This window comes from Schistocerca cancellata, chromosome 4 (genome assembly GCF_023864275.1).
Source record: "Schistocerca cancellata isolate TAMUIC-IGC-003103 chromosome 4, iqSchCanc2.1, whole genome shotgun sequence".
NCBI lineage: Eukaryota > Metazoa > Arthropoda > Insecta > Orthoptera > Acrididae > Schistocerca > Schistocerca cancellata.
Genome location: NC_064629.1, coordinates 78,271,510 through 78,289,057, shown reverse-complemented (window position 1 = coordinate 78,289,057; position 17,548 = coordinate 78,271,510). Strand labels below are relative to the sequence as shown.

Below are 17,548 nucleotides of genomic sequence, written 5' to 3'. Positions count from 1 at the left end.
TCTCCCTATCAATATTTGGATGATGTAGGGAATTTGAATCACTGTTGCATACAAAACACAGCTTGATGAAAGATGTGACATCCAACTCCAAGCTGATATGTTGCCTGTAGCAAGCCTTTTATCTACCAAAGTCATTCAAATGTATTTGCTACACCTTCCTCATTACATATGACTTGAATATTACGTACAAAATGCACAAAACATGCAGTCAGAACCACAGTAATAAAAATCTCTCCACACACAATCTGTTTCAGGCACGCAAATTCATCTTGTACTGCATGCCACTTATGTTATGTTTTACTGTATCATCTAGTAACAACAATGTAAGAAAAAGATAGACTGCTACTTACTATAAAGATGACATTTTAATTGTGCCTGTCTGTAAATTAACATGCCATCTTTATGGTAAGTAGCAGTCTATCTTCTCCTTACACAGTTGACATTTCAACCAGAAGCTTCCATTATTTCATCTTGCTACAATTTAGTCCACATAGTGTCACCAACGCCTAATGTTGTTTTAATTAATTCTATTAATTTCTTAGCTTATGGATATTAATGAGCAACATCAAAGAAGAGCTGCATGAAAAACTACAAAAAGAGTTTTTCCCTTGTAAGAAACTACTCATGTAAAACTACTAGCTGATATTGGTATGAGCACATGGTATTTTACATATAGGTGACGGTTTTTAAGCCATAAAAATACATAAAAGGACACAAGTGAACTGTCTCTCTTGTGAATGTCCAGTACTCAGATTCTGAGCAAGTTCTAAAGCAGGTCTGTTCAGGAAGCGAGCACTCACCATAAAATGGGGTAGTCAGATGTCACTATGTAGTGCAGGGGAGATGCAAACTGTGCTCTGTCTTCAGACGAATGACAGTGTGATAGGTCTGATGTGCTCTTAGATGCAAGTGTATTTAATTATGCCACATTGTTTATTGTTGGATCAAAAAATAATCTACTTGGTGAAGCCAGGTAAAAATTAAGACATCTTCTCTGGTAACACAAGTTGCCCTAGTCTGTGGCACCAAAGCATCTGGCACCAATGAAGCAAAACAATGTCATAGGGGAAGTAGTGCCATCATTGTGGTGACTATGCATCATGAAGTAGAGTGTAACACTGTTCATTTAGGAAGCTGACAAAGCAGAAGAAGTTAACCAGCATCTCAGAAGAGGTAGTTTTTGCAATATTACAGCTCTGGCTAGGTTGTTTCAAGAGCTGACTAAATAAGAAGAGCTGAATGAAGGAAGTCATTGCCTCAATGGCAATGCTCAGCTGCTATGCCCTGGCACCTTTCCTGGGGTGGATGTGCTGCTGTTGGAGGGGTACTGCCAAATAAGCACTCACAAATAAAATCCCTCATATCAGATCCTCATTCTCATATATTCTCAGATGTGCTCAGTCAACTGACACCTAGCTATGAGGATGTCAGTCTGCCATCTACTCATCTGGCAGTCAGCGCGTATGGAACTGTAAGTCCCACCATCGGCACTTGGCTGCTGTTAGCCACAGTGCCATTGTTCGTGCCCAATCCGACGTAACAAACTTAGTGCCTTTCATCCACTGGGCCTCCTGGTAGCTTACAGAACCAGTCTGGTAAGGTGCAACCCCTTTTCCACCATCCCAAGGGTGAGCAGACTCCCTGCTGTCCAGTCCTGATTCTGCAGGCAGACTCCACTGCTGGAGGTTGCCTCTCCTGATCTGGGGCCATGGTGTCATCTGGTGCACCTCAGCTCACCCCATGCTGAGATATTTGTCTGCCACCAGGCAGTGCACCAGACATACTGGAGGGAATGACCTGCCACCTCAACAGCTGTGCACCACCTCTGCCATCATCCGGTAAACACCGACTGCATGCTGATCGTAATGATCCCTGGCTGTGCATGATATGTTTCTGAGCTATGAGAGCTTGACTATATTGCTTCTGACAGGCATCCACTCACTTCCTCACTGCTCGCCCTCAACCTGGGCTGTTTGTTTGCTGTGTTTTAGGGCACAAAAACAACTTGGGTCATATGTGCTCTTGTCAGAACCACAGAACATAAACACAAAAAAAGAGTTAAAAACAACTACATGTTAAGCCCAATTGATGGAAGGAAAGACAGCTAAAAACATGGACTTGGAGAAAGGTCCATAAAATACTCCATAGAGGCAATAGAGGTCCTGAACTAAAGATTAAATGTCCTTCACCATACTTTTGCAATGGATAAAAAGTAAAATGTAGCCAACAGCCCATGTGTCGTTCACTGCAAAGGCCGATAACTCAGACGGCAAACATAAATGAGAACATAAGTGGTTAAAAAAACTGCATTTCATCAGGTAATGATGAACCAAGAGCTGAGGAAAATGAGTGCAAAGTGGTGGGGAGTCAGCACTTAACAAATGGCGATGGCTAACAAGACAGCTTCCAATACAAAACCTAGCTAAAATGATCTCACAGTGAGAAGGCTGAGAGGTTGGCCAAGCCACTGGGAGAGGTTTAATTCACCAGAGCTAGTTCTCATGATTGGAAGACCAGTGGTGATGCCGAAGTGCCAACACCTGCTGACAGAGGGTAACACAGAGATCATCTGAGGGAATGAAGAACTATGTAAAATACTATGAAGAATGGAAGAACTATGCAAAATATTTGTGGCAACACTACTGGGGGACTGAATTTTCAGAAGTTAATTACTGCCTGTTTGATTCTCTCTCTATGAATTTAACAATTTCCTTTTGATATAGAATATTATTTAACAGTAATCAGCCCTCTCACATAATTTTTAATTTTAAAATAAGATATGTCTAACAGCCAGAAAAAATTCCATTTTATCCCCTTCAAAGGGATATATTTCTTGCCTGTTATTTGAGATTCTAATTTATAGCCATTTTAAATATAATCAGACTCTCTATTTTTAAATGATTCTATACTACCTGCAACAGCCAGTGTTTAGTTTATTTTTTGTATCATTGCATAGTTTCAGCCTTTTACTATTTAACATATTATTGACTGATAATCATCAAATGTTTCCATGCTGGTCTCCTGCCAGGTTGTGTATAAATCTTGTATATAGCCTTGAGTTATGTACAACATGTGGAAGAGACTGCTATGACACTATTTGGCATTGCATATTTTAATGATTAAACAGTAGAATAGTACAGAACATAAACCAAAAACTTACAGTTGCAGGTGGAATAGAAGAATTTTTTCAAGTCATAACAATTCTGAATCCTGGTCCAAAGAAAATATAAACAGAGACAGCCAAATTCCCCTTATACATAATATAAATCACATATAGTTAATTATTGTTTGTTGCAACTATACTCTAAAGATTATCATGGCTGCATATCTATATCAATGACTGAGCAAAATGGCTCAATGGTTAAGGAACTGTTATTCATACATGAAAGATACTTAGTCTTCAGATTGAATTGCCATTTTATAGTAATATCGGCATGTAGCAATAATGGGACTTACCTGTACCGACGCTGCTTCCGTTTTACAGGCCTAATTGGTCCTGTAGTTTCTGTGGGAACTGATGAGAGACCAGCAGATGAACCACTTGCACTGGGAGCCCCTAATGAGCTTGATGATGATCCCAAGAGAGAATCTGTGTAAGCTGAAATACAAGTGCACAAAGAAAAAGTGAGTCAGTAATCTGAATTAGACTAATCCAAAGTGAAAATTTTCTTAAAATTTAGTCATGTATGAATTTTTTTTAAAAATCAGTTTTTGGAACGCCAATATGATATTTTGAAATGGACCTCACTTTTTCTTATCTTTTTCTTGTCTTCAATATGAAGTCGATTTTAAAGAATGTGCCTTATTAATTATTTAACTTCTTACTTTCAGTGCAATAAGATACATCATGTTTCTTATTTCATACTTCCTAGAGTTGATAATATAGTTCTGAAGATCCCTCTAATATTATTTAAACACATATCCATACTGCCAGTGTTTTCTTGGCATTAAAGAAATCATAGCAGCACTCTACAGAATTTTTCATATTACTCCTCTGCAATATTCAGAGAAAATTGTATGTCCTCTTGTTTCAGTTGGATTTATACACATTGCTTCAGTACCTTTTTCACAACCTTTATAACTTAACACGGTGCTATACAGGGTGATTTTTTTTCACCATGTACAAACTCTAGGGATTCACTGATGAGAGGAAAAGAAACAAAAAAGGTCTGATGAACTTATGTCCAGAAATGCATGGTTTCCATGCTAGAGGCCATTTATTCAATCATACTTAGTTACAGAGACCGTGGTCTAACAGGCTCTGTACCATGCAGCCACAGTTACAGTATGCATGGTTTCCTCCTAGAAGCTGGTACTGTTCCTCATACATCATGCCCGAGTGCCCTCTCATGCCATAGTAATTGGCAATGTTGTCTCTGATTCTCTTCCTGACTCACCTTGTAGTGGATGTGACACAGAATTTTACACAATGGTTCCACATTCAAATCTAGAGCTTGCTGACATGGTGTTTACTTACAGAAAGGTAAATGGCAACAGGTGGAGGACAGCAAGATTGTATAAGAAGACCTATCCCTGCCAACAACAACCACAGCATTCAGTGTTTGCAACAGTCTTTCAGCATTTTTCTGAGACATGGTCATTTCAGGAAGCAGGAAATCATGAAGGACATACCTGAAATGTTCAGACACCAGACTTGGAGGAAAATGTGATTAACACTGTGAAAGGTGACCGCCATGTCAGCACCAGGTAGTTGGACCACCAGCACAGGGCAAGCCAGATGACCGTGTGGAACATTTTCCACGACAGCTGTCACAACCCTTATCACTTACAGTGTGTGCAGGGCTTATTAGTGACAGATTTTCCACATCAGGAGCAGTTTTGTCATTGGTTTCTTCACCAAGCAACCATGATTCCAGGATTTGTGTCATCCATCCTATCCACAGATGAGGTCACCTTTTTGCAGAGTAGTATCTTCAGATTTCATAACAGTCATCTGTGGGGTAGTATGCAAAGCCCTCATGGTATGATGACAGCGAATCATCAGAATTGGTGCAGCCAGAATGTGTGGGCTGGGATAATTGGCAACTGTATTTTGGGACCAGTCTTCCTTCCACATCCCCTAACAGGCCGGAGCTATTGGCATTTCTTGCAGGTGACTTTGCATCCCCTGCTGGAAGAAGTGCCATTGATGATTTGAAAGGTTATGTGACTGCTATACGATGATGCTCCAGGCCACTTTGCCACTAACATCCGGACCCATCTCAGTCATGTCTTCCCTGGTTAATGGATCAGACAATGGGGTCCAGTTGCATGGCGTGCTCATTCGTGGATCTCAACCCATGTGATTTCTGGTTATGGGGCCATCTCAAAACTATCATGTATGCAGTGCCCATTCCAGATGTGGTTACACTGGAGCAGTGTATTCATGCTGCCTTTGACTCTGTTTGGATGCAGCCTGACCAATGTGAATGTGTGATACAACATGCTATGGTGTGTACACGCATGCATTGAGGCACTTGGAAACCATTTTCAACACATACTGAAACTGTGACTGCATGGTACAGCACATATTACACAGCAGTCTCTGTAACAATGTATGATTGAATAAATGGCCTCTAGCATGGAAACCATGCATTTCTGGACGTAAGTTCATTAGACCTTTCTTGCTCTATACCCTCTCATCGATCAGTCCCTAGAGTTTGTACATGGTGGAAAAGTCACCCTGTATATGCCCCCAAATCAATTTTGTCAGTCTAGTATTTTTCCAGTATGACCCATTAGCATCCATCATATGTATCATTTGAAATTCAAAGAATCTTTTGTTAGATACAACATGTAATATAAACTAAGTCATCTGCTGGTGGAACTTAGATCTCTCAGATACTGATCACCATCATGTTTGTATTACGAATATTACTCATTCGTAGAGATGGAACTTAGCTGACAATTGTTTAGACTGAGTAGGTTACCCAATTGATGCAATAATTAAATAAATGGGGTAAACTAAATGCCTAATATATGAAATATGTTTTTCAAGGAAATATATTATATGAAATCTAAAATTGTTTTATATCTGGAATATGCCATACATTTACTATTTTTTATACTCCATGAAAACTCTTTTTATATCTGAAATCTGCTTTAGTAAAAAGCTGCAGCTTTTTATTATTAAATATAATGTCATATTCCAAGTATGTAATACATATTAATCTACAAATCTATTTATTGTTTAAAGATCCTCTGTGGGCAAGTTTCAGACAACAATAAATAGGTCTGGGATTCAATCTGTGGTTGGTCTCACAGTACTTCTGACAGCATAATTTTCCCCTCTGAGCATCACTGTGTATGAAGAAAATGACAAGCTGATCTATGGCTCAGATTCCAATAGAGATTCTTTGATAACTAGCTTGATGAATCAGTTCACAGACTGACAGGAAGGAACAAAGGAAGTCAACTGTCTCAGCAACAATGAATCCATTATTTCAGTTGTGTAAGGACAGTAGAAGGAATTGTTTGCTTTAACAAAGTAACCATACCAGTATTTACTGCCAACCCTAAAGCTGGATAGCTAGACAATGATTTGAACCCAACTATTCCCAAGTACAAGTCCATTCCATACACTACTGCACGGACTTTCTCAGCATACCTCCACACCCACCTAGCATCACCTGTTCGCAGTCACTGTTCATTTCCTCCCTGCTCACTACTCTGAAATTCCCGCAGGAGGTTGGACGTACTTGTGCATCTGCACTGATGAAGGTGAACCCATTTCCCATTTAGAGGAATCAATTATACGACTTGCTCGAAAGAACAGACACCAACCATTCATTTAATTGATTCACCTAGATGGGCAATGGATCCAACTTCTCTAGAATGGTTGCCTTAACCGCCTTGTCAAGTCAGACATTCTTTCTGATAGACCCAAATTCCCAACTTCCCACTTGCTGCACCGTTACTACCACTGCCCATTAACCCCCTGCTTGCAGATTTCCAATTCCTGTATGTGTTCGGACATTGGTTGTACATCTGTACTGAAACTTTTTCATCAAACTGCCATTGCGCCCATAAAATTATAGATATGACTGTCATCTGTTCTGTCAGACATCTGACAGATTAGGCACCACTCATATCTAAAAGATTATTTTGTTGAATGTTCAACCATAATGCACCAGAAGTATTTTAAGCTCTGGAAATGACAGCTCAAGCAGCAGCATGAGCTTGTACACAGACTGTTGGATCTGGTATGTCTCCAGTCATTTCTGGCAATCTCAGCTTTCCACCTGTTTAATGAAGCTCAAGAGGATGGGGAAGAGTACCAAAAGCATTTAGCATTTCGTTTCTGGACAAGTGACATTAAGTGCCCTGAATGACAGTGAGTCTTTCTATTATCTGCAAACACACAGTGCTATCATCATGCCCCTTTATCTGACCCCTTACAATTCACTCATTTTTAAGTGAATATTTTGGCAATAAAAATGCACATAGTGGCTGCTCATTTAGAATTCCTTCAACATTGTAAAGCAACATCATACATACATGTATCATGGATTGTAAACCTACAAAATACAACTTTATGTGTTGTTGTCGACTATCACACACAGAATAATTAATTTCGTGTTGTCTCGTTGTCACTGTAGGCTTGTACTGTGGGAAGCAAGGAGAGGATGTTGTTTGGTGGCAGTATTCCCTTTCTATAACACAACTGCACACATGTATTAACAGGGTTATTTATTAACACAAACAAAGAGCTTAGTCCAGGTGCTGTGGTACAAGCCCTTCCTCAATAGTCCACATTAGCCTCATTGCTGGTGATGTACAAGTCCACTATGTACAGTACTTTAGTCACTATCTGCTGTCTGCCTCTAAACTAGAGGCTGAGCTAACTACAACTGTGATTCCTACTGGTCTGCAATGGATGACTCAACTCATTGACTCACTGGATGACTGACTGACCACTGGGACCTCTGGTCCACAGTGGCGACCTAAATACTGGTGATCGAGAGGGCGTTGGCAGTGCATTTCTTGCAAGCTTTTACTTGGACTCTCTTATGGTAGGGGCTCACTTGCTCCAGTGCCTCCTATCGATCTTCTTGCAGCCTCTTTGCTGGCCTGTGTGCTGGTGACAGCTTACACCAGCACAATTAATACATAATGTTCGTGATTAGATTAGCACCAGCCAGTGTGTATTCTCAAGCATTATGGCAGTTAGATTCTTCTCTAACTGACGTTTTGTGTATTGTTGGGGCATTCAAGATTTCTCAAGCATGTCAGGTGACCATTTCCATATCAGAACTGTCATCTTACTCAAGAAATGTAGCATGACAGAGACTGTTTGGTGGTAAAATTGCAAAAATATCATGTAATCCAGTCAATTGTATAGGTGCAAATAAATTTCATGACACAGTCAAGGGTAGAGCCACTCTGCTTTATACTGTCAACAATCATTCATAGTATTCCCATTTTATTTCTTGTTGATACTGCAGCATCAATTTCAATTATTAATCAGATAGCTCTACACTTAAAATCAGTTGCAGGCTGTGGACTTATACTCATCATGAAATTCCAATACTGGGCCATGTAGATCTTAAATTAATGTATAAGCAAGTGACTAGAACATTTTATTTCTTTTTAGTAGCAAAACCCTCAATGGAAAACATTTTTGGTCTGGATGGATACACAGCCTTTGTATTTTTCTATTCAACATTTGGCCCAAGCAATCCAGAACACTATTTCATATGCAGAAGAGGATTTTTTTGTATCTCCAATATGCTCCCTTGCTTTCTGAAGGCCAGGAAATGGTTTCTAATTTTTTTTTGTTCACATATCAGTAAAAGAGTAAGCAGTATCAAAATTTTTCAAAGCCCACTTGATACCTTTAGTCTTGTTGGGTGAGGTTAAAATGGAATGCTTAGAGCCATTAAAATTGCATTCCTCAATTCGTTATAGTAAATGATCATCACTTTGAATCATTGTTCACAAACCATCTGGTGTGTTACACTATATGGTAAATGCTCAGTTGATTGTGGACTCATACCCCTTCCATAACCTGATGAATTATTTTTAAAATTAGCAGGGGTCAGTATTTCACTAAGATCAATCTTTTGGAAGCTGGTTTTCAATTTCCTTTGGATGAGGCTTCCAGATTCATTGTGGAATTAAATACTCCTTTCGGATTCTATCAATATAATGTGTTATCTTTTGGCATTGATAGCACACCAGCAATCTTTCAGAAATGTCTAGAACAAACAGTCCACAAGGCATCAATTACTTGGACTATATATTATAGATAGTAATAATCACATCATATGGTGCAGACTACTTATCAATATGGAAAAGTTATCACATGGTATTCCTCAAGGCTCAATTCTTGGGCCAACTGTATTCCTGTTTCATATAAATGACTTTCCTCTCAATATAAATACCCATCTAACCTAGTTTACAGACGATACATCTGTCCTAATTGAAAATGAAGACGCTGTCAACATACCACAGAGTGCTATGAATATGTTAAGTAAAGTGAAAACATGGTTCAGCTTATATGGATTAATACTAAACATTTCAAAAACCCATGTGATGAGTTTTAAAACTAAACAGTCAAAAAGTGAAGAAATCCATATCATTTATAATAATAAAAAAAAAATGGAAGAACTTGACTCAGTCAAATTCCTTGGAATAAACTTAGATATAAATCTGAACTGGAATACACATATAGAGTATCTAGCAAATAAATTAAACAGTGTTGCATTTGGAATGGAAATTTTAACCAGTGCTATTCATATGGACAACAGGAAAGAAGCATACTATAGCTACACTCCTGGAAATTGAAATAAGAACACAGTGAATTCATTGTCCCAGGAAGGGGAAACTTTATTGACACATTCCTGGGGTCAGATACATCACATGATCACACTGACAGAACCACGGGCACATAGACACAGGCAACAGAGCATGCACAATGTCGGCACTAGTACAGTGTATATCCACCTTTTGCAGCAATGCAGGCTGTTATTCTCCCATGGAGACGATTGTAGAGATGCTGGATGTAGTCCTGTGGAACGGCTTGCCATGCCATTTCCACCTGGTGCCTCAGTTGGACCAGTGTTCGTGCTGGACGTGCAGACCACGTGAGACGACGCTTCATCCAGTCCCAAACATGCTCAATGGGGGACAGATCCGGAGATCTTGCTGGCCAGGGTAGTTGACTTACACCTTCTAGAGCACGTTTGGTGGCACGGGATACATGCGGATGTGCATTGTCCTGTTGGAACAGCAAGTTCCCTTGCCGGTCTAGGAATGGTAGAATGATGGGTTTGATGACGGTTTGGATGTACCGTGCACTATTCAGTGTCCCCTTGATGATCACCAGTGGTGTACGGCCAGTGTAGGAGATCGCTCCCCACACCATGATGCCGGGTGTTGGCCCTGTGTGCCTCGGTCGTATGCAGTCCTGATTGTGGTGCTCACCTGCACGGCGCCAAACACGCATACGACCATCATTGGCACCAAGGCAGAAGCGACTCTCATCGCTGAAGACGACACGTCTCCATTCGTCCCTCCATTCACACCTGTCGCGACACCACTGGAGGCGGGCTGCACGATGTTGGGGCGTGAGCGGAAGACGGCCTAACGGTGTGCGGGACCGTAGCCCAGCTTCATGGAGATGGTTGCAAATGGTCCTCGCCAATACCCCAGGAGCAACAGTGTCCCTAATTTGCTGGGAAGTGGCGGTGTGGTCCCCTACGGCACTGCGTAGGATCCTACGGTCTTGGCGTGCATCCGTGCGTCGCTGCGGTCCGGTCCCAGGTCGACGGGCACGTGCACCTTCCGCCGACCACTGGCGACAACATCGATGTACTGTGGAGACCTCATGCCCCACGTGTTGAGCAATTCGGCGGTACGTCCACCCGGCCTCCCGCATGCCCACTATACGCCCTCACTCAAAGTCCGTCAACTGCACATACGGTTCACGTCCACGCTGTCGCGGCATGCTACCAGTGTTAAAGACTGCGATGGAGCTCCGTATGCCACGGCAAACTGGCTGACACTGACGGCGGCGGTGCACAAATGCTGCGCTGCTAGCGCCATTCGACGGCCAACACCGCGGTTCCTGGTGTGTCCGCTGTGCCGTGCGTGTGATCATTGCTTGTACAGCCCTCTCGCAGTGTCCGGAGCAAGTATGGTGGGTCTGACACACCGGTGTCAATGTGTTCTTTTTTCCATTTCCAGGAGTGTATTTTGATTCTGTTATTAGATATTTTTAGGGAAACTCGGGAAATGTTACACAAATCTTAAAGCTGCAAAAACAAATCATTTACAAGATGTGCATCACACAGCCAAGGCCATCATGTAACCATTATTTAAAGAACTAAAAATATTAATTGTCCCCTTTTTATATACCTTTGAGGTGATTCATTTCCTATGTAGTGAAGCTGAGCTATTAAAAAAATCATTTTGATCTCTCTTACAACACAAGACACAGAGAAAACTTACATTCACCTCAAATTGCTGCAAATTGTATGCTCAGACTCCTCAACATATAGCCATGAAAATTCACAACAAAATAAAAGGGTGTGACATAATGAATAAGAAGTTAAATATTTTAAAAAGCAAGTTAAGTGATTTTCTAATTGAAAGATGCTATTACTCAGTGGAAGATTTGATGAAGGACAAAGTGATACTTTGAGCTGGATCCTTAAAATGAAATAAAACTTTATGTTAGTTATAATGGATGCAAATTTTGTAAGAGCATGAGAAAGAACCTTGTATAAATTCTTCAATAAGTAATATTGTATGTTTGAAAATTTTTAAATAAGTAAATTCTTCAACAAGTAATATTGTAAGTCTGACAAAATTTTAAAATAAGTAAATTATAGTCCTGACATGTCTCTTGTACATCATACTTATGTTCTGAAATTCTGTATGTTATGAGATGTATAAAACTCATCTCACATTTCAGGAAAAATTTAGGCAGAGCGCGCATCAAATCTCCACGAGTATTTTCAGTCGTTTTGTATTTTGTCAAAGTGCTCTTTCTTTCAGCCTTCTATTAAATATATAAGAGTTATCCTTAGCTGGGATGGCCTTACACCAGCAGCACTCCAAACTGCTCCTTGCTTGCCCTTGTATCAGCCTTATTTACCTCTAGTGGTGGGCATGGACATTTCACACTATGATAATGGAGCCATTCTATTGCACAAGTACCTAAATGTATCAAAATGGCCTCTTACATTCACCTCTAAGATGTTCACGATGCCACAAGAAAATTATTCCCAGATAGAGAAGGACAGATTGGCAATTAACTTTGGTATCCATAATCTCATTTTCCTACATGGCAACCAATTTAATCTGGTCACAGATCATAAGCCATTATTATCCATATTTGGCCTCAAACCAAAGTTTCCTATATGGTCACTCAGAGTTTGCAACTTGGGGCTCTTTTGTTATTGGATTGCCAATATTCCATTCATTATCATACACCAGACAAGCATGCAAAAGCGTGTTCACTGTCATGGTTCTGTTTGGGGTCCACATGATGACATTGATAAATAAGAGACTGCTTTCACACTGATTCCCAATTGGAACAGTCAGTGGAAGAATTTCCCATTAGTTCCATAGATGTTGCAGCAGCCACATGTAAGGATCTATTCCCTGAGAAAGGTTTCCTAATTTGAATAAACTGGCTGACCAAAAGCCCTTCCTTCAGTAGCCTCCCAGAATTTCTTTGTTGCTTCTCATGGTGCCATTCACTACATCTTTTCTTAAGGTCCCATGTTATTGAATCTTGAAGATCATCAGTGTTGAGTGGTGCTTCCATAGGTTCTGCATTTCTGTATATTGCAACTCCTGCATCACTTCACCTGGGCATTTCCAGAATGAATAATCTGGCCCGAAATGGGTATTGGACACAGGTTGATGGGGATACTGAACATGGCTCACCAATGCCAAACTTGCCAGATGCAGCAACCTGCACTGCCCCAAGCATACTAGCCATGAATTATGCCTATCCATTAATGCAATTGGGTGCATGTGAACCTTGTGTCCACACATTTTCTCATTTCCCATATGAGTTTAAAATGCAACAGGCTGTAGTGGAGAATACTAATAAGTCTCTGGCCATTGTTGTTTCTATTGAAGGACCCCAACAAACTCTGGCCACCGATACTGGATTTCTGTTTGCTTCTGCTAATTTTCAATGGTTTTGCACCCAGAATGATGTCAAGTACACTAGTCTTCAGAGGGGGGAAAACAGGACATCTTGAATGACTATAGATAGAATGGTCATATTCAATGAACATGTACACTAGTATGTTCTGCAGAAATGATTAGCATTTCAGTTACCTCAGTTCAGCGTATGTCCTGTTGCATAGTAGGAACAGGGTCCGCCATGAGTCCTGACAACTTATTCCACATGTTATGTCATCAACGCATACAAGGTGTGAATGGCATCCTGTGGTATAGCCCTTCATGCTGCATTCCCCTGGCTCAGAAGTTCATCTGTGGTGGCTGGCACTGGGTCACAGTGCTGCACCCGTCGTATCACCATATCCCAGAGCAAAATGCTAACACTCTGTGACACCAAGAAGGCATGTGTTCATGCAGCAGCATGTGGTCATGCATTGTCTTGCTGAAATATGGCATCTGGGATATTGTGCAGAAAGGGTATGGCTACAGGTCACAGGATATCATTCACATAGGTCAAACTTGTCACAGTGCACTGCACTGGACATGCACCAACTGTGATTTGTGGTTGTACCCAATAGCACCCCACACCATAAGGCCTTGAGTTTGTGCTGTATGTCGCGTTTATATGCTGTCACTGTGATATTGTTCCCCCTGTCTGTGGTGAACCAAAATGCGGCCATCATTTTCAAACAAACAGAACCTGGATTCTTCTGGAAACCCTGTCTGATGCCATTCTTGTACTCAGTGTTGTTGCTCTGTACACCATTGCCATCTAGTATGTTTCTGCACATCCATCAAAGTTAGGCAGAGAAGTCGATGACGCACATGTAACCCATGCCATAATACATGGTGCCTGTCATACCTGACAGTGTACGATGTGTTAAACTGTTCCACTGTTGTGCCACAGCCAAGGAGGATACAGATCTGTCCCACAGTGCCATTTGGATAAGGTGTTGATCTTTTCAGGGGATGGTCTGGGTGGTGCAACCTAACCCATGTCATCATGTTCTATGGCCTTCTGTGAACCATTCTGCACACACCCATTGCACTGCCAAAACATTTTGTCCCAATGAGCAGCAATTTCCTGGATGGATGCTTCACATTCTGCCTTGCCCATAACACGGTCTCTTTCAAACTCACTGATTTGCGGTATGGTTTGTGCATATGTCTGTGAGGCATGCTGCACATCTGCTCAAGTCACACTGATCCATTACCTTTGGTTTATAGTGACATTCAAGGTGTTCTGTTTTTTTCTAAACATGGGTGTATATCACTTCCATTCCTTTCACCCTGGCTGTAATGGCATGGCTGAACATTTTATGTGAATGTTTAAAATTCAAATGGGAAAACTATTAACATGCAAACCTATGTATGTAGCACCGCTTTAATTTTTTTCTCTTACCAGGTGATTCCAATCTATAATTGAAGTCTGGCAAAACCCTTGCATGATTCATTGTTAGATCTATTGGAGCCTCCATTGGTATAAGAAAAAGCAATCACACATCAGGTTGGGCATTCTCACCTGCGGGCACATATTTGGGCATATGCCCAGCTGGATACATCCCTCCATGACTGCCCAGCAAGGCCACCAGCTGGTCTTAGTGGCCACACCTCAAGACACCAGTCTGCGGCACCAGAACCAGCTCCATTTGTACCATCCAGGGCAAGCTTAGCCTCCGGATCTGACATAGTGGTGGGGACAGCCAATTTTGATCACCCCCAGGACCAACAAAAGCAGGTGTGTTATCTGGTTCAGCAACATCATCCAGGAGGTGGGCACCAGGCATTCCCAGTTCTCCAACCATCATCCATTGACCTTATGGGTCTGGACCCGAACAGTACCTAAGAGGCCCGCCAGTCTGTACTGGGTCTGGTGTCATACGCACAGTCTTCTCCAGAACCAACATAAAGCTGTGAATCAGAGCCATGGTCACCTCCAGCCCCTTCAGCACTGGACCTGGAAGTGGCTTCTTCTCTTCCACTGATAACATATGAAGCCACACCCGAGCCTTCGCACCAGGCCATGCTGTGCCCACATCATCCTACCTTGCATTGGCCAGGATAGTTCCAGCCCTATGGGCTGATTCAGATTGGGAGGAATCTTGCAGTACTGCTTGATACAGTTATGCGCATGTTCAGAAAGATCACTAGGCACATGGCAAAACACCCATTGCAGATTTAAGGTCTGCTGCAGACCACAATGTTCTCATTTCTCAACCAGCCAATGTTTACAGCAAGCTCTCCAGTTTATCCATGGGTTTTGATTTGGACTTTGCAGCTACCTTCTGACATTTGGCTAGTACACAAATTTACCTTTCTGCCTAATGTGGGACTATCTTTGTTCACCATCCAACCAACCACTGTGTTTTCAGTGAATGAACTGTTGGTATACAGGTACAGTTAGAGTGTGTGTGTCCCAGCTGAACCTACAAATGGTGCTCTACAGCATGTATGTGTGAGATATTCAACAAACATTCAGAGTACTGTGTTGACCACGAGGTATTCACAGCCAGAATTCTTTTGATTTTTATACATCAAGAAGAATCAGAAACTATTTCTTTCTATGATTTAAGTGTAAATAAGTTTTACTTAATGAAACCAGTGTTTATGAAGAAATAGACTTACAACAGTTTGACTCTGCACTAGTTTCCTGTTAATGTATACGATGGTAATCTAAGAGCAAATGGTGTGGGGTGATTTCTTAGATGGTTCAAATTATCACAAGGGAGATAGGCTACAGAAGGTCTGTGGCATGACCATATCACTCACCAGGCATAAACACAACACACTTTTTGTTGTGAGGACACCACTCTAGTTAAGAGAGTGAATGACCTGTAAGATCTGGTTACTTAAGCATTTGTTAGGGTTAGTAATGTATTTACCACAGTAGTAAGAGTAATGCCATGACTATAACACCACTGTGAATCTCTTATTGGAGTGTATAGAATGTATTTAGAATAATAATTTGAAATAATGAACATTATGTATGAATGAAGAGAGATTGTTTCACACATATGGAGGGCTATTATCAAGGTCACCCATACCTGGGAAAAGTCCCTGCCACCCTCTCCCCTCCCCCCTGCTCTTAAGGAAATGAAAAAAATATTGTGTAGTCAGGTGTTTTTTGTTAAAAAAAATGATTTAAAAATAGGTGTTATGCAGGTTTTTAATGAGGTCAGAACTGGAAATTTTTTATGGCAACTACAAGCCGCAATTTGCCTTACAAAATGTTAAAATACTTCAGACCCCTGGCCAACCCCCACCTTCATGCACTACAAACTACATATGGATGCCCTAGGTATTTCAACTCAAATGTTTATGTGAATGTTTCTTCTCCTATTGGTCCCAGGAGAACATTCCTAATGTTTGTATCATCACATATCTGATAACTTATTTACATAACATACAATAATCTGGACACATATCTCTGTCACTATGTATGTAGTACAAGATACAGTGTTGGCAAAAAATTATATCTAAGTCATAAAAACTTGATGTCGCCAAGGAAGTAAACACTGACTCTGAAAGTTTCAGTATTTTATAGCATCAAGTGAAGGCTCCATTAGAAATGTGCTTTAATTTGTACCCATATTCATTTTATTCATATCTATGTTCTGTTGTTTCATTTGTGTACATGTTACTGGATTGAGGATTTCTTGGTAGGGAGGACACAGCATGTTACCTTGGATGGACAGTCATGGACAGATGCAGAAGTAACTTTGGGTGTACCTGAGGGAGGTGTGTGGGTCCCTTGCTGTTGATGTCATATATTAATGTTCTTGTGGACAATACTGATAGTAACCTCAGATGTTTCACAGATGATGCAGTTACCTACAATGAAATATACTCTGAATGAAGCTGCACAAATATTCAGTCAGACCTTGAAAAGATTTCAAATCAGTGTAAAGATTGGAAACTTTCTTTAAATCTTCATAAATGTAAAATTGTGCACTTCATTTTCTAAAAAAATATATAGTATTCTATGAATATGATATTAGTGAGTTACAGTTGGAATTGGTAAACTCATACAAATACCTGGCATAACATTTAGTAGTGACATGAAATGGAATGGTCACATAGGCTCAGTCATGGGTAAAGCAGGTAGCAGACTTTGGTTTATTGGTAGGATACTAGGGAAAATGCAATCTGTCTCGAAAGGAGATTGCTTACAACTCACTTGTATGACCCATCCCACAATATTGTTCAAGTGTGTGGGACCCATACCAAAAAAGGCTACCAGGAGATATTAAATATATAGAGAGAAGGGCAGCACGAATGGTCACAGGTTTGTTTGACTCACGGGAGAGTGTCATTGAGATGTTGAAAGAACTGAACTGCAGACTCTTGAAGACAGACGAAAACTATCCTGAGAAAGTCTGCTAACAAAGTTTCATGAACCAGCTTT

General features: G+C 40.8%; 1 protein-coding gene across 2 annotated transcripts in view; it reads right to left on the bottom strand.

Annotated features, from left to right (window-relative positions):
- LOC126184625 (homeobox protein aristaless-like) overlaps nt 1-17,548 on the bottom strand; it is a 114,500-nt gene that overhangs the window by 45,724 nt on the left and 51,228 nt on the right. For both annotated transcript variants that reach the window (XM_049927092.1, XM_049927093.1), the window contains exon 2: nt 3,457-3,598. In XM_049927092.1, the coding sequence (XP_049783049.1) occupies nt 3,457-3,598 (142 nt within the window). The remainder of the gene's footprint in view (nt 1-3,456; nt 3,599-17,548) is intronic.